Below are 26790 nucleotides of genomic sequence, written 5' to 3' on the forward strand. Positions count from 1 at the left end.
ATCTTGTCCAAGTTTTAATACTAAGGGACCCTTCACTTCAATGGCTCTGGGTGTAGTGTTGACACTGTGCTAGCATATGGGACTGTATGGGGAAGGCAGGCCTAAAGATTGACTATGGATGTTGGACAAGTGGAACCACTAGACATGACCCTGTGAGTGAATGGGGATAAATTCTGTGGTCAATCGATCAAATAGGTTTCCCTAGAGAGACCGTGGAAGCTGTTTGTGTTGATGCATTCAAATTAGATAGATTGCTTTCAGAAAACCCTTTGAGATCCAGTGTATAATAACTTCGGACCTGCCGTGCGGTGAGTGTAGGATGTGTGAGAGGAACAGATGTCTTTGGCTCTATGATTTCCAAAGCTCTCCACCACTGCAGGTTTACCTCACTTCATGTCTGGGTCTGTTGTATTTTCAGTGATAAAGATTGATCACTGTGATTAGACAATAATGTGACAACCAGGATGGTGGAAGGTAAATGAGGTGGTCTCTGGTCTTTATTTGTCCAGGAATCCCTCAGGTTCTCTTGTAGATAGAGCATCTCAGCTCAGCTGTGATGAGCTGCAAAAATTCAAATCCCCCTCACTCAGAGAATTGGCCAAGATTCCCAGTCCTGGTTACTCTGCAATGATCCCTTTTCTGGAGGGTCACACGTGTTTGTGAAGCCAGGACAGAGTCTAACTCTGATGAGCTTCTCACACTCAATGGTAAGGCTCACGCACAATGGCGACTATTATAGGGACCAGGAGGAGACCATTCAGCTCCTCAAGTCCATCCTGCCATTCAGTTAGATCCGGGTTGATTAGTATTCTACTTCCACTGACTTATCTTGGTTTCATATCCCTGAATACTTTACCTAACAAAAATCTATCCATCTCAGTTTGGACATTTCTAGCTGACCCCAGCTTTGGGGAAGAGAGTTCCAGGTTTCAAACTGACACTGAGTTCTGTTCTTTGGGTATAACTGGGAGTATTCCAGGGCAGCTTCAAGAGAGAGTTTGTCCCTTTAAGTAAAAAGGTGCCCCGTTTTAAACTCTGCTTATCTTGGCTTGCAGTTCATGGACATCGGCGAGTCGCTGACCATCGTGGATGAGTTCTCAGAGACGGAGAGGAGGAGTGGATCATGGTGGAGGCAGCTTCTTGCTGGAGCTATGGCGGGTGCAGTGTCACGCACATGTACTGCCCCCCTGGACAGGCTCAAAATCTACATGCAGGTGAAGTACAGTCATTGACAGCAGCAGAATGGGCAGTTTCTCTGGAGACTTCGGGAGGGCGTTGAGGCCAGTGAGAGTGATGGGGATTGGGTGATCGAGTCCCTTGGCTTTCTCCTCTCCCAGTGTAAAAACACTTGGTGACACCTCCGATTGTGCAGGAGAGGAGAATGAGTAACTCACCATCAGTGTCCACCATATTAGAACCAGTCCTTCAAGCACGAGGAAATGTTTAAACTAAACGGTGAAGATTGCTTGTTCCTCTCCTCTCCAGGTCTTTGCTGCCAAGCAGAAGTTAAACCTGATTGGCGTGTGGATGATGATGGTGAGAGAAGGAGGCTACATGTCACTGTGGCGGGGTAACGGAGTCAATGTCCTGAAAATCACTCCAGAAACAGGCATCAAATTTATGGCTTACGAACAGGTACTGAGGAGGGGAGAGGGGCATGCGCAGTGATTTAGAGCTCATGTAGAACCTTACTGATCTTGTTTGGCCCATAAATGCAATCCAAAACACTATCAACAGAGATGATTGTTCATTTTGGGAGATTCTGGGCTCATTCTGTCTCCTAGACCTTTCCTCAGGCATTCTTGTAGTGTGAGCTGTGGCTCAGGGTGAAATCTCACCTCGGAGTCAGAAAGGTGTGGGTTCGAGTCCCTCTCCAGAGATCTGAACACAAAAATCTAAGCTGACACTGCCCAGTGCAGCACAAGAAATAAGAACATAAGATGTAGCAGTAGAAGTAGGCCATTCAGCCCATCGAGTCTGCTCTGCCATTCAATGAGATCATAGCTGATCGGATGATAATCCTCAACTCCACTTTCCTGCCTTGTCCCCATAACACTTGATTCCCTTACTGATTAAAAATCTGTCTATCTCAGCCTTGAATATACTTAACGACCCAGCCTCTACAGTCCTCTGTGGTAAAGAATTCCACAGACTGACTACTCTCAGAGAAGAAATTTCTCCTCATCTCTGTACCCCCTTTCTCTGAGATTATGCCATCTGGTCCTAGACTCTCCCACAAGGGGAAACAACCTTTCAGATCTATTCTGTTAAGCACCCCCTAAGAATCTTATATGTTTCAATAAGGTCACCTCTCATTCTTCGAAACTCCAATCAGTACAGGCCCAACCTACTCAACCTCTCCTCAAAAGAAAATCCCTCCACACCGGGGATCAACCTAGTGAACCTTCTCTGGACTGCCTCCAATGCCAGTATATCTTTCCTTAGATAAGGGGACCAAATTTGTTCACAGTATTCTAGGTGTGGTCTAACTAGTGCCTTGTATAGTTTTAGCAAGACTTCCCTGTTTTTATACTCCATTCCTTTGAAATAAAGGTCAACATTCCATTTGCCTTTCCTATTACCTGCTGAACTTGTATGTTAGCTTTCTGGGATTCATGCACAAGGACTCCCAAATCCCTCTGTGCTGCAGCTTTCTGCAGTCTTTCTCCATTTAAATAATATTCAGCTCCTGCCAAAGTGCATAACCTCACATTTTCCCACATTATATTCCATCTGCCAAGATTTTGCCCACTTACTTAACCCATCTATATCCCTCTGAAGACTCCTTGTGTCATCCTCACCACTTGCCTTCCCGCCTATTTTTGTGTCATCTGCAAACTTGGCTATAGTACATTCACTTCCTTCATCTAAGTCATTAATATATATTGTAGATAATTGAGGCCCCAGCACTGATCCCTGTGGCATTCCACTAGTTACAGGTTGCCATCCCAAAAATGACTCTTTATCCCAACTCTCCGTCTTCTATTAGTTAGCCAATCCTCTATCCATGCTAATATACTACCCCCAACACCATGGGCTCTTATCTTATTAAGTAGCCTTATGTGCGGTACCTTATTGAATGCCATTTGGAAATCCAAATAGATTACATCTATTGGTTCCCCTTTATCTATCCTGCTTGTTAGCTCCTCAAAGAATTCTAATAAATTTGTTAAGCATGATTTCCCCTTCATGAAATCATGCTCTCTCTGCTTGATTAGATTATGTATTTCTAAATACATAAATGATAAGGCAGAGGTCATGATAAGGCAGAGGTCATGGTACATGTTGGTACCAATGACATAGGTAGAAAGAGGGATGAGGTCTTGCATCAAGAATTCAGGGAGTTAGGCAGTAGACTAAAAAGCAAGACCTCTCGGGTTGTAATCTCTGGATTACTCCCAGTGCCATGTGCTAGCGAGCTCAGAAATAGGAGAATAGTACAGATGAATACGTGGCTTAAGAGTTGGTGCAGGAGGGAGGGTTTTAGATTCCTGGATCACTGGGACCGTTTCTGGGGAAGGTGGGACCTGTACAAGCGGGATGAACTAGAGCGGGACTAACATCCTTGCGGGCGGGTTTGCTAGTGCTGTTGGGAGGAGTTTAAACTAATTTGACAGGGGGAGGGGACACAGAGTGTTAGCAGAATAGGGACACATCATAATACAGTAAAACAATCAAGTCAGAGGGAGTACAGCTGCATTAAGTTTCAAGGGAGTAAGGCAAGGCTGGATGGCCTCTACTTTAATGCCAGGAGTATTACAGGTAAAACAGATGAGTTAAGGGTGAGGATTGACAAGTGGGATTGTGATATAGTAGCCATCACTGAGACGTGGTTGAGGAAGGGGCAAGATTGGCAGCTCAACATTCCGGGATATAGAATCTTCAGGTGAGACAGGGGAGGGGATAAAAGAGGAGGCGGCATTGCATTATTAGTTAAGGAGTCAGTTACTGCAGTAAGGAGAGATGATATCTTGGAGGGGGCATCGAATGAAGCTTTGTGGGTAGAGTTTAGGAATAAAAAAGGGGCAACCACATTATTAGGTGTTTATTATAGACCCCCAGATAGTCAGCGGGAAATTGAGGAGCAAATATGTGCACAATTTGTGGAGGTGTGTAAAAACAATAACAATAGAGTAATTATATTAGGTGATTTCAACTTTCCCAACATTAATTGGGATAGACATTGTGTTAAGGGCTTGGATGGAGTGGATTTCTTGAAATGTGTACAGGAGAACTTTTTAGGTCAATATGTAGAGGGTCCAACAAGGGACGGTGCATTGCTGGACCTAATTCTGGGGAATGAAGCCGGACAGTTGGCTGAGGTGGTGGTGGGCGAGCATTTTAGTGATAGCAATCACAACATGGTACAATTTAAGCTTGTTATGGACAAAGAAATAGACAAGTTGCAAAAAAATGTTTTGGATTGAGGGAGAGTGGATTTTAGTAAAATAAGGCAGGATCTGGCCAAGTAGACTGGGAACAGTTACTTGTGGGGAAATATAAAGAGGAGTAGTGGGGAGTGTTCAGAAAGGAAATGGGGAGGGTACAGGCTCAACATGTTCCCTCTAGGGTGATAGGAAGGAGTAACAAGCCCAGAGAACCATGGATGACCAGAGATATTCAGGTTACGATGAGAAGGAAAAGAGAGGCTTTTAGCAGGTACAAGGGATGCAAATCAGCAGAGGCATTAGTGGAGTACAGACAGTGTAGGGTGGAGCTTAAGAAAGCAATTAGAAGAGCAAAGAAGGGATATGAGAAAGCTCAGGCTGATAAAAGTAGGGAAAATCCCAAGATATTCTATAAGTATATCAATGGGAAGAGGATAACCAGGGAAAGAGTAGGGCCCATAAGGGACAAGGCATAAGGGCAATCTATGGGTGGAGCCAGAGGACACCATTAGAGTGTTGAATGAATACTTCACGTCCGTCTTCACCCAAGAGAATGAGGATTAAGGTTTCAAACTCGGGGAGAGAGACTGCGAGGTTCTTAAGCAAATTGATATAGGGAGTGACAAGGTATTGGAGGTGTTGACAGGCTTAAAAGTGGACAGATCTCCAGGTCCGGATGATTTGTGTCCCAAACTGATAAGGGAGGCAAGGGAGGAGATCGCAGCGGCTCTGACCCAAATTTTTAATTCCTCTCTGGCCACGGGGGAGGTGCCAGAGGTCTGGAGAACAGCTAATGTGGTTCCGCTATTCAAGAAGGGTTGTAGAGATAAGCCAGTGAGTCTCACGTCAGTGGTAGGGAAACTATTGGGGAAATTTCTGAAGGAGAGTATCTATCTACACTTGGAGAGGCAAGGTTTGATCAGGGATAGTCAGCATGACTTTGTCAGAGGGAGGTCATGCCTAACAAATTTGATTGAATTTTTTGAGGAGGTGACCAGGTGTGTAGATGAGGGTAGTGCAGTTGATGTAGTTTAAATGGATTTCAGCAAAGCCTTTGACAAGGTCCCACATGGGAGACTTATAAAGAAGGCAAAGGCACATAGGATACAGGGTAATTTGATAAGGTGGATTCAAAATTGGCTTTGTGGTAGGAGGCAGAGGGTGACGACAGAAGGATGCTTTAGTGACTGGAAGCCAGTGTCCAGTGGCGTACCACAGGGATCTGTGCTCGGTCCCCTATTATTTGTCATTTATAGATGACTATGTGGGGGGTAGGATTAGTAAGTTTGCGGATGACACAAAGATTGGCCAGGTGGTTAACAGTGAGGTTGAGTGTCTTGGGCTACAGGAAGATATAGACAGGATGGTCAAATGGGCAGATAAGTGGCAGATGGAATTTAACCCTGAAAAGTGAGGTGATACACTTTGGAAGGAGTAATTTGACAAGGAAGTATTCAATGAACAGCATGGCACTAGGAAGTTCTGAGGAACAAAGGGACCTTGGCGTGTGTGTCCATAGATCTCTGAAGACAGAGGGGCATGTTAGTGGGGTGGTGAAAAAGGCATATGGGACGCTTGCCTTTATCAACCGAGGCATAGATTACAAAGGTAGGAAGGTCATGTTGGAGTTGTATAGGACCTTGGTGAGGCCACAGCTGGAGTACTGTGTGCAGTTCTGATCGCCACATTATAGGAAGGATGTGATTGCACCAGAGGAGATTCACCAGGATGTTGCTTGGGATGAAACATCTAAGTTATGAAGAGAGGTTGGATAGCCTTGGGTTGTTTTCGTTGGAGCAGAGAAGACTGAGGGGGTGACCTGATCGAGGTGTACAAGATTATGAGGGGCATGGACAGGGTGGATAGGGAGCAGCTGTTCCCCTTAGTTGAAGGGTCAGTCACAAGGGGGCATAAGTTCAAGGTGAGGGGCAGGAGGTTTAGGGGGGATGTGAGGAAAAACATTTTTACCCAGAGGGTGGTGACGGTCTGGAATGCTCGGCCTGGGAGGGTGATGGAGGCGGGTTGCCTCACATCCTTTAAAAAGTACCTGGATGAGCACTTGGCACGTCATAACATTCAAGGCTATGGGCCAAGTGCTGGTAAATGGGATTAGGTAGGTAGGTAGGGCAGGTGTTTCTCACGTGTCGGTGCAGACTCCATGGGCCGAAGGGCCTCTTCTGCACTGTGTGATTCTGTGAATGCTCTGCTATTACATCCTTTATAATAAACTCCAATATTTTCCCAATGACAGATGTTAAGCTAACTGGTAGGCCATTCAGATAAAAACAAAAAGCTAAAAGCTACTGCGGATGCTGGAAATCCAAAACAAAATAAAAACAGAATTACCTGGAAAAACTCAGCAAGTCTGGCAGCATCGGTGGAGAAGAAATCAGTCAACGTTTCGAGCCCTCATGGCCCTTCAGCAGAACTGAAGCATAGTTTCAACAAGGGAGAAATATAAATTGGTTTAAGGTGGGTGGGGGGGAAGAGACACATTGAGGGTGTGGTGTGAGCAGATAATCAAAAGATGTCAGAGACAAAAGGGTCAAAGAGGTGTTGAAGGTGGTGGTCTTTGTCTGAGAAAAGTGCTAATTAAGAATGCAAGACAGGATATTCAAAGTACAGCTCTAGTGGGGGTGGGGTGGAAAGACTAAAGGTTTTAGTTTTAGATTTAAAAATAATGGAAATAGGTGGGGAAAGAAGAATCTATATAAATTATTGAAAAAAAAGGCGGGTGGGGGGGGGAAAAGAAACGGGGTGGGGATGGGGGGAGGGGGAGCTTAAGATCTAAAGTTGTTGAATTCAATATTCAGCCCAGAAGGCTGTAAAGTGCCTAGTCGGAAGATGAGGTGCTGTTCCTCCAGTTTGCGTTGGGCTTCACTGGAACAATGCAGCAAGCCAAGGACAGACATGTGGGCAAGAGAACAGGGTGGAGTGTTAAAATGGCAAGCGACAGGGAGGTTTGGGTCTTTCTTGCGGACAGACCGCAGGTGTTCCGCAAAACGGTCGCCCAGTTTGCGTTTGGTCTCTCCAATGTAGAGGAGACCGCATTGGGAGCAACGAATGCAGTAGACTAAGTTAGGGGAAATGCAAGTGAAATGCTGCTTCACTTGAAAGGAGTGTTTGGGCCCTTGGACGGTGAGGAGAGAGGAAGTGAAGGGGCAGGTGTTGCATCTTCTGCGTGGGCATGGGGAGGTGCCATAAGTGGGGGTTGAGGAGTAGGGGGTGATGGAGGAGTGGACCAGGGTGTCCCGGAGGGAACGATCCCTACGGAATGCCGTCAAGGGGGGTGAAGGGAAGATGTGTTTGGTGGTGGCATCATGCTGGAGTTGGCGGAAATGGCGGAGGATGATCCTTTGAATGCGGAGGCTGGTGGGGTGATAAGTGAGGACAAGGGGGACCCTATCATGTTTCTGGGAAGGAGGAGAAGGCGTGAGGGAGGATGCGCGGGATATGGGCCGGACACGGTTGAGGGCCCTGTCAACGACCGTGGATGGAAAACCTCGGTTAAGGAAGAAGGAGGACATGTCAGAGGAGCTGTTTTTGAAGGTAGCGTCATCAGAACAGATGCGACGGAGGCGAAGGAACTGAGAGAATGGGATGGAGTCTTTACAGGAAGTGGGGTGTGAGGAGCTGTAGTCGAGGTAGCTGTGGGAGTCGGTAGGCTTGTAATGGATATTGGTGGACAGTCTATCATCAGAAATTGAGACAGAGAGGTCAAGGAAGGGAAGAGAAGTGTCAGAGATGGACCATGTGAAGATGATGGAGGGGTGGAAATTGGAAGCAAAATTAATAAATTTTTCCAGGTCCCGACGAGAGCATGAAGCAGCACCGAAGTAATCATCGATGTACCGGAGAAAGAGTTGTGGGAGGGGGCCGGAGTAGGACTGGAACAAGGAATGTTCCACATACCCCATAAAGAGACAGGCATAGCTGGGGCCCATGCGGGTACCCATAGCCACACCTTTTATTTGGAGGAAGTGAGAGGAGTTAAAGGAGAAATTGTTCAGTGTGAGAACAAGTTCAGCCAGACGGAGGAGAGTAGTGGTGGATGGGGATTGTTGGGGCCTCTGTTCAAGGAAGAAGCTAAGGGCCCTCAGACCATCCTGGTGGGGGATGGAGGTGTAGAGGGATTGGACATCCATGGTGAAGAGGAAGCGGTTGGGGCCAGGGAACTGGAAATTGTTGATGTGACGTAAGGTGTCAGAGAAATCACGGATGTAGGTGGGAAGGGACTGGACAAGGGGAGAGAGAAGGGAGTCAAGATAACGAGAAATGAGTTCCGTGGGGCAGGAACAGGCTGACACGATCGGTCTGCCAGGACAGTTCTGTTTGTGGATTTTGGGTAGGAGGTAGAAGCGGGCCGTCCGAGGTTGGGCGACTATCAAGTTGGAAGCTGTGGGAGGAAGATCTCCAGAGGAGATGAGGTCAGTGACAGTCCTGGAAACAATGGCTTGATGTTCTGTGGTGGGGTCATGGTCCAGGGAGAGGTAGGAGGAAACGTCTGCGAGTTGACGCTCAGCCTCCGCGAGGTAGAGGTCAATGCGCCAGACAACAACAGTACCACCCTTGTCAGCGGGTTTGATGACAATGTTGGGGTTGGACCTGAGAGAACGGAGTGCAGTGAGTTCAGAGAGAGACAGATTAGAATGGGTGAGAGGAGCAGAGAAATTGAGACGGCTAATGTCACGCCGACAGTTCTCAATGAAAAGATCAAGAGAAGGTAAGAATCCAGAGGGAGGGGTCCAAGTGGAGGGAGAATATTGGAGGTGGGTAAAAGGATCCGTTGAACGGGGAGAGGACTCCTGCCCAAAGAAGTGAGCACGGAGACGAAGACGGCGGAAGAAGAGTTCAGCATCATGCCGAGCCCGAAATTCATTGAGATGAGGGCGTAAGGGTATGAAACTAAGTCCTTTGCTAAGTCCTTTGCATGGGCACCTCCCCATGCCCACGCAGAAGATGCAACACCTGCCCCTTCACTTCCTCTCTCCTCACCGTCCAAGGGCCCAAACACTCCTTTCAAGTGAAGCAGCATTTCACTTGCATTTCCCCTAACTTAGTCTACTGCATTCGTTGCTCCCAATGCGGTCTCCTCTACATTGGAGAGACCAAACGCAAACTGGGCGACCGTTTTGCGGAACACCTGCGGTCTGTCCGCAAGAAAGACCCAAACCTCCCTGTCGCTTGCCATTTTAACACTCCACCCTGTTCTCTTGCCCACATGTCTGTCCTTGGCTTGCTGCATTGTTCCAGTGAAGCCCAACGCAAACTGGAGGAACAGCACCTCATCTTCCGACTAGGCACTTTACAGCCTTCTGGGCTGAATATTGAATTCAACAACTTTAGATCTTAAGCTCCCCCTCCCCCCCATCCCCACCCCGTTTCTTTTCCCCCCCCCACCCGCCTTTTTTTTCAATAATTTATATAGATTCTTCTTTCCCCACCTATTTCCATTATTTTTAAATCTAAAACTAAAACCTTTAGTCTTTCCACCCCACCCCCACTAGAGCTGTACTTTGAATATCCTGTCTTGCATTCTTAATTAGCACTTTTCTCAGACAAAGACCACCACCTTCAACACCTCTTTGACCCTTTTGTCTCTGACATCTTTTGATTATCTGCTCACACCACACCCTCAATGTGTCTCTTCCCCCCCACCCACCTTAAACCAATTTATATTTCTCCCTTGTTGAAACTATGCTTCAGTTCTGCTGAAGGGCCATGAGGGCTCGAAACGTTGACTGATTTCTTCTCCACCGATGCTGCCAGACTTGCTGAGTTTTTCCAGGTAATTCTGTTTTTATTTTGTTTTGGTAGGCCATTCAGTCCATCTGGTGTGTGCTCCACATGGGCCTCCAACTAAATTGCTAAATTTGCTGATGACACCAAGATGGGTAGGAAAGTAAGCTGTCAAGAGGAGGTAGAGAGTCTACAACGAGATATAGACAGGTTATGTGAATGGGCAAAAATTTGGCAGATGGTGTAAAATGTGGGAAATGTGAACTTGTCCACTTTGGCAGGAAGAATTGAAAAGCAGTTTATTATTTAAATGGAGAGAGATTGCAGAACTCAGTGGTTCAGAGGGATCTGGGTGTCTTGGTACATGAATCACAAAAAGTTAGTATGCAGGTACAGCAAGTGATTAGGAAAGCAAATGGAATGTTGGCATTTATTGCAAGGGGAATGGAATATAAAAGTAGGGAAGTTTTACTTCAGCTGTACAGGACCTTGGTGAGACTACATCTGGAATACTGTGTACAGTTTTGGACTCATTTGAAAAAAGATATAATTGCGTCAGAAGCAGTTCAGAGAAGGTTCACTCGACTCATTCCTGGAATGAAGACTTATCCTACGAGGAAAGGTTGGACAGGTTGGGTCTGTGTCCATTGGAGGTTAGAAGCATGAGAGGTGATCTTAACGAAACATTGAAGATCCTGAGGGGGCTTGACAGTATAGATACCAGGAGGATGTTTCCCCTTGTTGGGAATATTAGAACTAGGGAGATACAGTTTAAGAATAAGAGGTCTCCCTTTTAGGACGAGATAAGGAGAAATGTTTCTCTCAGAGGAACATTCGTCTGTGGAATTCTCTTCCCTAAGGAGCAGTAGAGGCTGGGTCATTGAATTTCTTCAAGGCTGAGTAGACAGATTTTTGATTGACAAGGGAGTCAAGAGTTATGGGGGATAGACAGTGGATTGAGGCTACAATCAGGTCAGTCATGGTCTTAGCGAGTGACAGAACAGGCTCGGAGGGCTGAATGGCCTACTCCTGCTCCTAAGTCTGGTGTTCTTATATTCCAACTCTACACTTTCCTTCATGCCTTTATCCAGCCTATTCATAAATGAACTCCTAACCTCAATCACTGTCTGTGGAACAATGGAAACACTTTCGTGCAGTCATGATTCCATTAACATTGTTTAAACTAAATTTAAATTCTCAGATAGTCAGGCTGCAATTTAAACTCTGGTTCTGTGCATTACTACTTGGGTAACATAACCAGTACACCACACTACACCATACAGCAGACCTGACAAGTGATCCTCTGAGCTCACTCTCTCGAGACTGTAGTACAATGTGGGGTCGGTGGTCACTCCCTGAGAGAGGTCGCGCAATTACCAATGTCTCTCATTTATTCCCATAGGCAAAGGTTTGCTCCATCAAAGTGGATCTGTCAGACAGTCAAAAATTTAACCTCGACAATGTCAGGGATTAATATGTGGGTCATCAGCAGATGGCTGTGGGACTTGACCTCCATCTCACTCACCCAGCATGACTTCCCCCATCAGACCCTGCACTGACCCACTGGACTTTCCAACATCTCTGCTTAAGTCTGCACTACCAGCGTTCCATGCTTGGATTCCCATCTCTGCCGATGTGACTGGGATTTTTTTTATTCATTCATGGGATGTGGGCGTTGCTGGCTAGGCCAGCATTTATTGTCCATCCCTAGATGCCCTTGAGAAGGTGGTGGTGAGCTGCTTTCTTGAACCGTTGCAGTCCCTGTGGTGTAGATACCCCCACAGTGCTGTTAGGGCGGGAGTTCCAGGATTTTGACCCAGCGATAGTGAAGGAACGGCGATATATTTCCAAGTCAGGATGGTGTGTGGCTTGGAGGGGAACTTCCAGGTGGGGATGTTCCCATCTATCTGCTGTCCTTGTCCTTCTAGATGGTAGCCGGTTGTGGGTTTAGAAGGTGCTGTCTAAGGAGCCTTAAGTTCCTGCAACACATCTTGTAAATGGTACATACTGCCGCCATTGTTCGTTGGTGGTGGAGGGAGTGAATGTTTGTGAACGTGCCAAACAAGTGGACTGCTTTGTCCCGGATGGTGTCAAGCTTCCCGAGTGTTGTTGGAGCTGCACTCATCCTCCAGACAAGTGAAGATTATTCCATCACACTCCTGACTTGTGCTTTGTGGGCAGGCTTTGGGGAGTTACTTGCTGCAGGATTCCTAGCTTCTGACTAGTTCTTGTAGCCACAGTATTTATATGGCTGGTCCAGTTCAGTTTCTGGTCAATGGTAACCCCCAGGATGTTGATCGTGGGGGATTCAGTGATGGTAATGTCATTGAATATCAAGGGGAGATGGTTAGATTCTCTCTTGTTGGAGATGGTCATTGCTTGGCACTTGTGTGCCATGAATGTCACTTGCCACTTGTCAGCTCAAGCCTGGATATTGTTCAGGTCTTGCTGCATTTGGACATGGACTACTTCAGTATCTGAGGAGTTGCAAATGGTGCTGAACATTGTGCAATCATCAGCGAACATCCCCACTTCTGACCTTATGATGGAAGGATGGTCACTGACGAAGCAGCTGAAGATGGTTGCATCTCGGACACTACCCTGAGGAACTCCTGCAGTGATGTCCTGGAACTGAAATGACTGACCTCCAACAACCACAACCATCTTCCTTTGTGCTAGGTATGACTCCAAACAGCAGAGAGTTTCCCTCTGCCACTGATTCCCATTGACTTCAGGGCTCCTTGATGGCACACTTGGTCAAATGAGGCCTTGATGTCAAGGGCAGTCACACACACCTCACCTCTGGAGTTCAGCTCTTTTGTCCATGTTTGAACCAATGAGGTCAGGAGCTGAGTGACCCTGGCAGAATCCAAACTGAGCCTGAGTGAGCTGGTTATTACTAAGTGCCACTTGACAGCACTGTTGATGACCCCTTCCTTCACTTTACTGATCATCGAGAGTTGACTGATGGGGCGGTAATTGGCTAGGTTAGATTTGTCCTGCTTTTTGTGTACAGGACGTAACAGGGCAATTTTCCACATCGCCGGATAGATGCCAGTGTTGTAGATGTACTTGAACAGCCTGGCTAGGGGTGTGGCAAGTTCTGGAGCACAAGTCTTCAGTAATATTGCAGGAATATTGTCGGCCCCCATAGCCTTTGCAGTATCCAGTGCCTTCAGCCATTTCTTGATATCATATGGAGTGAATCGAATTGGCTGAAGACTGGCATCTGTGATGCTGGGGATCTCAGGAGGAGGTTAAAATAGATCATCCACTCGGCACTTCTGGCTGAAGTTTTTGCGAGTGCTTTAGCCTTATCTTTGCACATGTGCTGGGCTCCTCCATCAGTGAGGATGGGGGTATTTGTGGAGCCTCCTCCTCCAATGAGTTGTTTAATTGTCCACCACCATTCATGACTGGATGTGGCAGGACTGCTGAGCTTAGATCTGATCCGTTGGTTTTGGAATTGCTTAGTTCTGTCTAATCGCTTGCTGCTTATGCTATTTCTTATGCAAGTAGTCCTGTGTTGTAGCTTCACCAGGTTGACATCTCATTTTTAGGTATGCCTGGTGCTGCTCCTGGCATGCCCTCCTGCACTCTTCATTGAACCAGGGTTGATTCCCTGGTTTGGTGATAGAGTGGGGGATATGCTGGGCCATGAGGCACTGCACTGTTGGAGGGTCAGTACTGAGGGAGTGCTGCACTGAAAGAGGGTCAGTACTGCAGGAGTGCCGCACTGTTGGAGCGTCAGTACTGGGGGGGGGCACACTGTAGGAGTGTCAGCACTGACGGAATGCTGCATTGTCGGAGGGTCTGCAGTTTTGCAGAGCTGCAGTGCACTGAACAATGGTCAGTTCTGTTTTTCAGAGCTCAAGTTTAAACAATTAATGTTTCAATAAATCAGAAGTAAAATACTGAAAGTGCTCTTTAATTGATAGATCATCATACAGCACAGGAGGAGGCCATTCAGCCCATTCTGCTTGTGCTGGCTATTTTGAAAGCTTGATCCAATTAGTGTCACTCCCCTCTGCTCTTTTCTTGAAGCACTGGGTTTCCCAATCATTGAGTTTGTTATTAAAAGGCATCATGATGATATCCTTTTGCTAAGACTTTTTCTTAATTCCTGAACAGTACAAAAGGTTCTTTCCAAGTTCACACGCCACACTTGAGGTGCACGAACGCTTTGTGGCAGGTTCACTCGCTGGTGTCACTAGCCAGACCCTGATCTACCCAATGGAGGTAAGCAGCTCGTACAATACCTGAAGACATCATCACAGTTCCGAGGGCTATCGAGAGATTACAGATCCCCAGGAACATAGAGGGGGCTTTTAGGGTTTTCACAGGAATTGATCAGGCAGAGAAAGTTCTTTTTCTTCACTAATGGCCGGGGGTGGGGTGCGGTGCAGGGGAGGCAGGGTGGTGGGGACAGGGGGAATCTATGACAGAGGGACATATCTTTAGAATCAGAGTCAGGTCATTTGGGAGGGAAGCTGAGAAACACAGACGATGGTGGAAGTGTGGAACTCTCTCCTGCAAAATAAAGTGAATGCTAACTCAGTTACCTATTTCAAATCTGAGATTGATAGATTTTACCTGAACAAGACCATTCAGGGATTGTGGACCTAAGGCATGTGGATGGAGTTAAGATACAGGTCAGGCAGGATCTAACTAGTTGGCAGACAGGCTGGATGGACTGAACAGCCTCCTCATGTTTATGAGATTGCTGCCAGGTCAGTAGCTGCAGTCTCCTGTGTCTCCAGCACACTAATACTTGATAGTCACCATTATTAACAACAGGGCTATCACTGACCACATAAGGGCAGAGGAGGCCATTCAGCCCTTGATCCGTTCCACTGCCATTCAATCAGGTCATTGCTGATCTGTATCTTAACAATGAATAGCTTGCTAAATGTGTTCTATTTTTTCAGCAGTGATTTTGAAGTTAGAACGACATTTTTCTTGAACGCTAAAACAAAAGCCACCTTAAAAATTCAGGATAAATAGGCAAGGCTATATATAAAATTACTATATATAAATATATATATATATATAATATATATATATATATAAATTATAATTATAAATGTTATATATATAAATTACTATATATAAAATTACTGTTCGATCATTCTCAGTGCAAGTCGGGGTTTAGAATTTTCAGGTGAAGTGGGGTTAGGGAGCTGGGGATAATTGGACCAGACAGGTAGCTGTTCAGCTGCCCATATTTTAAAGTTAAACACTATGTTCTTATATTTACATTCCCATAGTAAATTCCTACATTTACATTTATAATGGGATCTGTCTGAGTAAACATGTCATGTTGCAATTGCAGCTTCTTTTTGGGGGAAATAGGGGTGTAGTCATAATGTCACTGGACTAGTAATCCAGAGGTCCAGGCTAATGCTCTGGGGACATGGGTTTAATCCCACCATGGCAGCTGGTGGAATTTAAATTCAGTTAATAAATCTGGAATTGAAAGCTAGTCTCAGTAATGATGACCATGAAGCTAACATCGAGTTCTGGTTCACTAATGTCCTTAGGGAGAGGAACCTGCTGTCCTTACCACTCTGGTCTATATTGTGACTCCAGATCCACAGCAATGCGATTAACTCTTAATTGCCCTCTGAAATGGCCTAGCAAGGCACTCAGTTCAAGGGCAATTAGGGATGGGAACAATAGCTTTGTCAGTGATGCCCACATCCCATGAAAGACTAAAGAGAGAAAACAAAATCACCAGTGGCGGTGCTGCAACTATTCAATTGGCAGGAGGCTGCAATTAAATGCAATTAAAAGGCAGGTCCTCATCTTAAATGCGGATGTAAGAATTTATAATGGAAAAGGTTGACGCTCCCAGATGAGACGTTAAACCGAGGCCCTGTCTGCTCTCAGGTGGGTGTGGAAGATTCTACCCCATCCCAATATGTCAGAGAAGAGCAGGGAGGGGACTTCTTCTTGATGTCCTGGCCAATATTTATCTCTTAGTTTTTTTATAAGTGATGTTGGCTATCTGGTCGTTTATCACACTGCTGTTTGTGGGAGCTTGCTATGCACATATTGGTGCTGTGATTTCTAGATTACAATGACTATTTATCAAAAAGTACTTCATTGGTTAAAAAGCACTTTAGGATGTTTTGAGGTTGTGAAAGGTGCTACAGAAATGCAAGTTCTTTCTTTCTCTCGTCTCTCTTATTCCGTCTAAATTTCCCTCTAATCCTGAAAACGCTGTTATCTCGAAACAATGAAAATCCTGCGGTTCTCACCAGAAATTCTTGCTCGTTTAGATACTAAAGACCAGGATGGGCCTAGGAAAGAGTGGCCAGTACAGTGGAATCTTTGATTGCGCTCAGAAAATGTTCAGGACGGAAGGCCCACGGTCATTTTTCAAAGGCTATGTCCCGAATGTAATTGGTATCATTCCTTATGCTGGGATTGACCTTGCTGTCTATGAGGTAAGTCTCAAAAAAAAATAGTGACTTTTGCGAAAGTTTCTCGGATGTTCTTGTAGTATAAGGGTATGACATAGAAAAGGTTAATGTGGGACAGGGTACAGTACGGCCCACAGTGTGATGTAAAGGGCAGTCTTGTACTGGACAGAGATGTGTGTAGAAGCAAGCACAACTCCTAGCTTAGGCCTTAAACTGTTTATATGGACATAGTTATGAGCAGTCAATAAACGATTACTGTTAAACTATACAAGACTCAGAACCTCTTCGTGCAATCTACTGGGCTACACACATCTCACAACATGGTGGCAGCGATGGGATCCGAACCTATGCCCCCCCCGAAGAGACGGCCTGAATGAGCTTAAAAAACTTTAAAGTCAACAGCAGTCAGAATTGCTGTTTTAAACTGCACCACGACCATCCCGAGTTCCGAGTCAGCCCCTAACCACACAGCGGCCAAGCTCGCTCCGAACAAAAATAAATAAATAATCAGAATTTTAAACCCCATCAAAAGCCTGATATCGACAGTTTCATCGCCAGAGAATCCTCAGGTAGTGCAGGGAAGATCCAGAATAGTCGCTCCAGGAAGTCGCTGGTGAAAATTTTAAATAAAGAAAGCACGAACGCCATTACTACAGGAGCCTGCCAAAACCAACAAGTGCGGGAAACTTCACTGAGAAGAAGCATACTGCAGTGCCATCTTGGATTTCCTTACAGCATTCAAAGCTCTATACACATTTAAAATTTAGTGACCATGCATCAAAAATCTACCTTACTAGACCAGTTTGGACTCATGCAAGGGCCAAACCGAACGCAAAATTGGGTGTCCTGGAGAAGCAATGTTTTAAATTACTGGAGTACATCAGGTCTAAGTAGAAAGCCGAAGGAAGTCCGGATGAGTACATTTTTGTACTCGTTTGGTGAACTTGCTGACGAAGTAATCCTAGTGCAGTGCACTGATGAATCCTTAACCAGTTTTGATGAAATATTAAAAGCCTTTGATAGATATTTTTTAACCTTTGAGTTGTGGAGTGCACAGAGCTTAAAAAGAGGGATACAAAACCCCCAGTAAAGCTATGAAGGGAAAGAAGGCAATTCCGAAGCAAACCACACAATGGTGCCAGACAGGCAGAGAACATTCCGGAAGTCTTCAAAATAAATCTTTTTAAAAATCCTTATACATTTCCCAAACTGCAACAGCAGGTGGCAGTGCTCAGGAAAAGTAATAGACCGTTCCAAACTGCAGGCGGATAAAGAAAAGACGGAAGCAAGATCAGGAGATGTAGATTTGGAGCTAAAGTCCGAGGAACGAGAAGGAAAAACACCGGATACCTCAAACTTACAGAGAACCATTGCGCCGTTGAGAAATGAAATGGCTGAAATTAAAATCAAGAACCTAGAAAGGCAAGAGAAAGTAGCAGTCCTCACAAAAGAGTGTCTGAAGAGTTTCAGAAACAATTGGCAGAAGTGCAATTACAGAATGCGAGCTTGAAGGAAAGCGCAGAGGAATTATGCTCTGCTAAGAAAAAAAACTGATCAGTGTAGAGAACCAACTTTCACGTACGAAAGATGAGTTTGATAAAGAAAACGAAGAACTGATGAGAACACTGGAATGTCGCTCACAACAAGTAGAACACTTGAAAGAGGATTTGAAAGGCCTAAATGATAACCTTGTCGAAACAACTTCAACAAAGACGGATCTTCAATTAAAACTTGATGAACTTCAAACATCAGAAGTCTCCAGGAAGAGTAATGGAAAATGCCTGGAACAGGAGAAAGAATTGCCGATGCATCTGAACAGTTGCTTGAATGCAGAATTAACAATCAAAACTGATGAAATTCTTGAACTTTGATCCAATCTGAACAACATGCAGGATGAGATGCGCAGTTTGGAAGAGAAAATCCAAATTTGAAAGCAGATAGGGAAAATTCATTGAAACACACTGATCTGTTTCATCTAAAGAATGATCTGAAAGAGTCTAAGCAGACAGTAACCAGCGATGAAAGACTCCGAAAGGAACTGAATGCCCAGATGAAGTTGTTATATGAACTTATATAAGAGTTCTGCAGCTAATTCTGGAACAAAGACAACTGAACTTACCAGAATAGCTACTCAGCTGAATGGAAAGATTCATAAGCTAAAAAGGCAACTGCAAAGTAGGACGCTAATCAATTATTTGGGTAAAATGGTAAAAGAAGTGGGAACGGAGGTTCCATTCTTGAAATGTAAACATCAACGTGCATCATGGTGAACCGCACATGGGAGGAATGCGCATGACAGTTTGTTCTCCTCATAGGGAACGGGATAAACCAATGACCATCCATAACACCAGATGGTGAGTTGAGAAGGAGTGGTTAACTCCAAAGAACAAAAAAAAAGAGAATTAGGAACAACCAACCAAACTCCAGGATGACCACCATCCAAAACAACCTCCCATTTCACGAGATTTACCCAGTACACCAGAGTCTATACTTCTCCAAGTGTTACAAAGACAAGATCTGGAAGAATTATAAAGCCTCCAGACTGCCTGAACTTGTAAACACAGAGACCTGAGGGGGGAGAAGGTGTAATAGAATTGTAAATACGTTGGATAAAGACTTGAGGGTTGGTGTAGTATAAGGGTCTGGCAGAAAGGGTTAATATGAAACTGGGTACAGTACTGCCCACAGTATGATGCAAAGGAACATGTGAATCGAGTCTACGAACATACGAATTAGGAGCAGGAGTATCCACTCAACTCTTCAAACTGCTCCGCCATTCAATAATATCATGGCTGATCTGATTTTAACCTCAATGCGACATTCCTGCCTATCCCTGATTACCTTTCACCACCTTGTTTATCAAGAATCTATCTACCTCTACCTTAAAAATATTCAAAGATTCTGCCTCCACCGCACTTTCAGGAAGTGTATTCTAGCTCAGCACAACTCACTGGATAAAAAAGTTTCCTGTGTAATTCCTGACACCTGGTTGCAGCATTAACAGAGATCCCAAGGGAGAATACCACTGTTCTTCACCCTTGCCCAGACTCCTTGAGATGGGAGACCTGCACCCACCTACACGCATTCATGGAGGTGCAAGTGTGTGTGTATATATATACGTGTGTGTGTGCGCACATGCATATATGTGTGTATGTGTGTATACGTGTGTATTTGTGATAATGTAATTGTGCATGTGTATACATGTGTGTGTGTATATATGTGTGTATACGTGTGTATGTGTATACGTGTATGTATGTACATGTATGTATGTACATGTGTGTGTGAGTGCATATGTATATGTGTGCATATATGTATGTACATGTGTGTGCATATGTGTATGTGTGTATACATGTATCTGTGTACATGTGTATATATGTGTATGTGTGCATACGTGCATGTGTATATATACGTGTGTATGTGTATACGTGTGTGTACACGTGTGAGTATACATGTGTTTACATGCGTATATGTGTAGACATGTGTGCTAGAGTGTGTCTGTGTGCATATGTATACGCACGTGTGTGTATACTTGTATGTGTGTCTACTTATGCGTGCGTGTATACGTGTGTATGCTTGAGTGTGTGTATACGTGTATGTGTGTATATGCATGTGTGTGTATACGCACGTGTGCATGCATTTGTGCATGTGCGTGTATGTATGCATATATATGTGTGTGTGTATATGTGTTTGTGTGAGCGTATGTGTGAATATGTATGTGTGTGAGAGTGAATGTGTGTGTATACTTGTGTGAGCGCGTGTGTGTTTGTGTGTATCTATACGTGTGTATGTGTGTATACGTGAGTGTTTGTAAATATGTATGTGAGTGTGTATACACAAGTATGTGCATGCATGTGCACATACATGTGTGCATACATGTGCATGAGTGTATGTGTATACGTGTGTGCATTAATGCATGTGTATATGAGTGTGTGAATGCGTGTGTGCGTATGTGTCCGCGCGCGTGCATGTGTATTTGTGAATGTATGTGTGAGTGTCTGTGTATAAGTGTATGTGTTTATACGTGTGCAGGTGCGTGTATATGCATCTGTGTGTATACGTGTATATGTGTGTGTGTATATATGTGCATGTGTGTCTGTGTGCATGTGCGTGTATATATGTGTGCGTGCGTGTGTATATGAAAGTGTGTGTGTGCATATATACATGTGTGTGTGTACACGTGTAAGTGTGAGTATACATGTGCGTGTGTGCATGTGTATTTGAGAGTGTCTGTGAGAGTGTGTGTGTATACATGAGTGTTTGTATACGTGTGTGTATATACATGTGTCTGAGCATGCGTGTGTGTGTGTGTATACATATGTATGTGTGTGTGTATTTTGTACATTGGGAAACAATGGATCAGACCTGATTGTGAAGCCTTCTGTGGTTGAATACCCACAGAATTCCCTTGCTTTGCTGTTTGTCCATTTTTAAAAACTGTGTGACAGACTTCTGTCATTATTTCAAGTTGCTTCCACCATTACTGGTAAGACACTGTGGACCAGCTGAAAACATGCAGCCTAACTCTGGAAAAGCTACATCTGCCGCTGTCATGGAGGGGAATGTGTTCCCATCCGATAGAATAAAGGCAGCCACTGGATTCCACAAGCGGTCTCTAATCCAGTCTTGTCCACAGCCCTTCCCCAGTCCTGTGCACCACTCCCTTCTCATGAGATTTCCTTTCCTTCAATGACAGACAGTGAAGAACCGCTATTTACAAAGATACGGCCGTAACAGCACTGACCCCGGAGTCTTAGTGCTTCTTGGCTGTGGCACCTTCTCCAGTACCTGTGGTCAACTGGCAAGTTACCCACTGGCACTCGTTCGGACCAGAATGCAAGCACAAGGTGAGAGTTGAGGTCTTCCTCAGTATAAGTCAGGGATAGGCTGGGGGAAGAGGATGTAGAGCACTCAGAAACAGGGGCCGGGGTTTGGAAACATTCTCGATGCACTAAGCTGAGAAATACTGCCATCAGGAGCTGCCTGGCAGAGTTCAAGAGCTCAAGGAGCAAGAACAAAATAATCCCAGGCTCCACCCCTACACCTCTAGGGGTCCATTGCAGAACAGCAGTGGCAGCATCATGGAAGCAGGGAGAGCAGGAGCAGAGAGTGGGAACTGGGAGCACGCGTGAGCAGAGAGAGCAGGGAAAGCACGGGAGCACAGAGAACAGAGAGAGCGCGGGAGCAGAGAGTGTGAGAGCACAGACAGCAGGGAGAGTGTGGGAGCAGAGTGTGGGAGTAGGGAGCGCACGAGAGCAGAGAAAGTGGGAGATGGGAGTGCGGAAGAGCACAGAGAGCAGGGAGCGCAGAGATTCCCGATGTGCAATGGTGGGAAACGTGGCCCGGCATTGGCGAGCTGAGCAGACAATTGCAAACTGGTTTCACGCCGCTGTGAAACCGATCGCGCCATATTGTCCGCTCACAACACCGAACATGCCCGACACCGGCGGGCATGGAAAATCCTGGCCCGGGAATGCCCTGGGTGCAGGAACTGGGAGCAAGGAGGTGTTGAGAATGCCCTGGAAGCAGGTAGTGGGAATGTCCTGGGAACAGGGTCTGGGAATGCTCTGGGAGCAGGGACTGGAAGTGCCCTGGGAGCAGGGTCTGGGAGCGAGGACTGAGAATGCCCTGGGAGCAGGTAGTGGGAATGTCCTGGGAACGGGCCTGGGAGCGCCCCTGGGAGCAGAGGGTGCTGGATATACTGTAATTCACAGTTAGCATTAGCGTGTCAGTTACAAACCTCTGCTTCTGTATATCTTCCTTCCCCAGCTGTCATCAAAGATGAACCACAGTTGAACATGATTGAGCAGTTTGCCAGGATAGTGCAAGGAGAAGGCTGGTCTGGCCTGTACCGAGGAATCACCCCAAACTTCATGAAGGTGGTACCTGCTGTGAGCATCAGCTATGTAGTATATGAGTATATGAAATTCTTCCTGGGTGTCACCTCAAAGTAACTGGATGCCAAGACCCTCGTGCTGCGAACGATTCTCATCTTCGCCCTGTTCTTTCCTCTGTGCTCTTCGCAAGCGAGAAAACTCCAGAAAAATATAGCATGTCAGCAAAGTTGAAGAAGAATGTCCTCCCTGATCCTCAATGCTCTCCACCAGTCTTAAATTTCTTTCCTCATTGTTTGTCCATACAATTCTTCAGTCTCCAGCACCGCTGTCTCTCCCTGTCTCCCTCCCTCCCGGGGGAGCAGCCTCCCTGTGCAGTACTTCCTCCGATCAGGTCAGGGAGATGGTCTTCAACCTGCTTGAGGTTTCCATTTTAGGGTCTTGGACAAGATTCCTATTTTCGTCCTCACTTGAAAGGCACTTTGCAACAGGAAGCACTGGGTCACTGGGATTGATGGGACTCAGAACCAGCTCATCTGGGTAACTTGGTGCTGCTTCAGGAATTCTTTAAAATAGAAACGGTTTCTCACGCTACGTGTTGCCAATATGGCTGGGTAACTTGGTAATGCATGAGATATTTCCTGCTGAATGTGATGTTGGAACACTGTTTGTATATAGTCATAGTTTTAATAATTTAATAAACTCACTTGCTCTTAAGCCCTCATTGCTCTTTATAGCTTTAAGGTTGATTTGTGAACTGTACAGTTCGTACAAATCTCTGGTTGGAACTCCATGACCTTTAACGTTCTCACTATCCTTTCCAGGAGAGCAAGCTGTGTCATCACATTCACAGCAACAACAACTTGGTGTTTATTATAGTGCCTTTAACATAGGATCAGTACTGGGGCCTCAACTTTTTACAATTTATATAAATGATTTGGATGAAGGGGCTGAAGGCATGGTTGCTAAATTTGCTGATGACAGAGAGATAGGTCGGAAAGTAAGTTGTGAAGAGAACATGAGGAGGCTACAGAGGGATATAGATAGGTTAAGTGAGTGAGCAAAGATCTGGTGAATGGAGTATAATGTGGGAAAATGTGAAATTGTCCATTTTGGCAGGGAGAATAAAAAAGCATATCTAAATGTGGAGAGATTGCAGAGCTCTGAGATGCAGAGAGATCTGGGTGCCCTAGTGCAGGAATCACAAAAGGTTAGCATGCAGGTACAGCGAGTAATTAGGAAATCTAATAGAATGTTATTGTTTATTGTGATGGGAGTTGAACACAAGAGTAGGGAGTTTATATTTCAGTTCTACGGAGCATTGGTGAGACCACATCTGGAGTACAATGTACAATATTGGTCTTCTTATTTAAGGAAAGATGTAGATGCATTGGAAGCAGTTCAGAGAATGCTTAGTGGACTAATTACTGGAATGGGCGTATTGTCTTATGAGGAAAGGTTGAACAGCCTAGGCTTGCATCTGCTGGAATTTAGAAGTGTAAGAGGCAACTTGATTGAAACATATAGATCCTGAGGGGTCTTGACAGGGTCAATGTTGACAGGATGTTCCCTGTTGTGGGAGAATCTAGAACTAGGGGTCACTGTTTAAAAATGAGGGGTCACCCATTTAAGAAAGAGATGAGGAGAATTTTTTTTCTCCCAGAGGTTCATGAGTCTTTGGAACTCTCTTCGTCAAAAGGCGGTGAAAGTAGAAGGCAGAGGTAGAAATTGTTCGATAAACAGGAGGTGAAAGGTTATTGGAGGTAGGTGGGAACGTGGAGTTGAGGTTACAATCAGATCAGCCATGATCTTATTGAATAAAAACCAATAAAAGATAACCAAAAAAATAATAGAGGGAGAAAATAAATTTTGAGGGTAAACTAGCAAGGAATATAAAAATGGAAAGTAAGAGCTTCTTTAAACATATAAAAAGGAAGAGAGAGGCCAAAGTGAACATAGGCCCCTTAGAGAATGAGGCTGGGGAAATTATAATGGAGAATCAGGAAATGGCAGAGGAGTTGAATAAATACTTTGCTTCAGCTTCACAGTAGAAGACACTAATAGCATTCCAAAAATACTAAATAATCAAGGGGCAAAAAGCGGGAAGGAAACAAACACAATAACTATCACTAGAGAAAAAGTGCTAGGGAAAATAATGGGGCTAAAGGCCGATAAGTCCCTTGGACCTGATGGGTTGCACCCTAGGATATTAAAGGACGTAGCTGCAGAGATAGCGGATGCACTGGTAGTAATCTTCCAAGAATCCTTAGATTCTGGAAAAGACCCAGAGGATTGGAGAACGGCCAATGTAACACCCTTATTCAAAAAGGGAGGGAGACAAAAAACAGGTAACTATAGGCCAGTTAGCTTAACATCTGTCATTGGGAAAATGTTGAAGTCTATTATAAAGGACGTAATAGCAGAGCATTTAGAAATACATAATCTAATCAAGCAGAGTCAGCATGGCGTCATGAAGGGGAAATCATGCCCAACAAATTTATTAGAATTCTTTGAGGAGGCAACAAGCAGGATAGATAAAGGGGAACCAGTAGAAGTAATATATTTGGATTTCCAAAAGGTACTGCACATAAGGTTATTTAATAAGATGAGCCCATGGTGTTGGGGGTAGTATATTAGCATGGATAGAGGACTGGCTAACTAATAGAAGACAGAGAGTTGGGATAAGGGGGGCATTTTCGGGATGGCAACCTGTAACTAGTGCAGTGCCACAGGGATCAGTGCTGGGGCCTCAATAACTTACAATATATATCAATGACTTAGATGAGAGAAGTGAATGTACTTTCACTAAGTTTGCAGATGACACAAAAATAGATGGGAAAGCAAGTGGTGAGGATGACACAAGGAGTCTTCAGAGGGATATAGATGGGTTAAGTAAGTGGGCAAAAACTTGGCAGATGGAATATAATGTGCGAAAATGTGAAGTTATGCACTTTGGCAGGAAGAATAGAGGAGTTGAATATTATTTAAATAGAGAAAGACTGCAGAAGGCTGCAGCACAGAGGGATTTGGGAGTCCTTGTACATGAATCCCAAAAAGCTAGCATACAAGTTCAACAGGTAATAGGGAAGGCAAATGGAATGTGGGCCTTTATTTCAAAGGGAATGGAGTATAAAAACAGGGAAGTCTTGCTAAAACTATACAAGGCACTAGTTAGATGACACCTAGAATACTGTGAACAATTTTGGTTCCCTTATCTAAGGAAAGATATTGGAGGCAGTCCAGAGAAGGTTGATCCCGGGTATGGAGGGATTTTCTTATCAGGAAAGGTTGAGTATGTTGGCCCTGTACTCATTGGAGTTTAGAAAAATGAGGCGACCTTACTGAAACATATAAGATTCTTATGGGGCTTGACAGGGTAGATGCTGAGAGGTTGTTTCCTCTTGTACGAGTCTAGGACCACAGGACATAATCTCAAAATAAGGGGTCGCCCGTTTAAAACAGAGATGAGGAGGAATTTCTTCTCTCAGAGGGCAGTCAATCTGTGGAATTTTTTACCACAGAGGACTGGCTGGGTCGTTAAGTATATTCAAGGCTGAGATAGACAGATTTTTAATCAGTAAGGGAATCAAGTGTTATGGGGACAAGGCAGGAAAGTGGAGTTGAGGATTATCATCCGATCAGCCATAATCTCATTGAATGGTGGAGTGGACTCGATGGGCCGAATGGCCTACTTTGCTCCTACATCTTATGGTCTTATGGAATGAGCCAAGTGGCCTACTCCTGCTCCTAATTCGTATGTTCAACCATACTGAGTTGGTAGACCTCCTGTCTCAAAGTCAAAAGTGATTTGTGCCCATCATGAAGGTGACACTCCAGTGCAATATGGAGGATGTGTGGCACTGTCAGTGGTGCTTTCTTTTGTACGAGATGGTAAATCAAGGCCTCCTCTGCTTGCTTCAGAAGGACACAAAAGAAGTTCTCCCCAGTGCCCTGGCCAATCTTTATCTCTCAACACACGTCAGAAGTACAGATTATCTGGTCATTATTACCGAGTTATGTGCAAATTGGCTGCTGCATTACCAAGACGACGACACTTCAAAAGTAGTTCATTGGTTATAATGCAATTTGGGACATCTGAGGTATTTAAAGACACTACATCATACAATCATACAGCAAAGGAGGAGATAATGTGGCTTAGCTCTCTGGTAGAGCTATCCAATTAGTCACACTCTGCTACTCTTTGCCAACAGCCCTACAATTTTTTTCCATTCACGTATTTATCCAATTCATTTTTGGAAGTTACTACTGAAACTGCTTCCATTGTCCCTTCAGGCAATGCATTACAAATCATAACTATGAGTATTTTGTCAATTACTACACTTTAGATCTATGTCTTCTGGTTGCCAACCCTCTTGCCGAAGGAAAACCGTTTCTCCCGATTTGCTC

General features: G+C 44.9%; 1 protein-coding gene across 1 annotated transcript in view; it reads left to right on the plus strand.

Moving 5' to 3' along the window:
• LOC144668872 (mitochondrial adenyl nucleotide antiporter SLC25A24-like) overlaps positions 1–23100 on the plus strand; it is a 67060-nt gene extending 43960 nt beyond the window's left edge. Inside the window, exons 5-10 of the mRNA XM_078531310.1 lie at positions 1056–1214; positions 1486–1635; positions 14259–14366; positions 16409–16576; positions 21246–21396; positions 22319–23100. Of these exons, the coding sequence (XP_078387436.1) occupies positions 1056–1214; positions 1486–1635; positions 14259–14366; positions 16409–16576; positions 21246–21396; positions 22319–22503 (921 nt within the window). The 3' untranslated portion in view covers positions 22504–23100. The remainder of the gene's footprint in view (positions 1–1055; positions 1215–1485; positions 1636–14258; positions 14367–16408; positions 16577–21245; positions 21397–22318) is intronic.
• Positions 23101–26790: the final 3690 nt, after the last annotated feature.

The sequence above is a fragment of the Cetorhinus maximus genome, chromosome 28 (assembly GCF_964194155.1).
Source record: "Cetorhinus maximus chromosome 28, sCetMax3.hap1.1, whole genome shotgun sequence".
In the NCBI taxonomy this organism is placed as follows: Eukaryota; Metazoa; Chordata; class Chondrichthyes; order Lamniformes; family Cetorhinidae; genus Cetorhinus; species Cetorhinus maximus.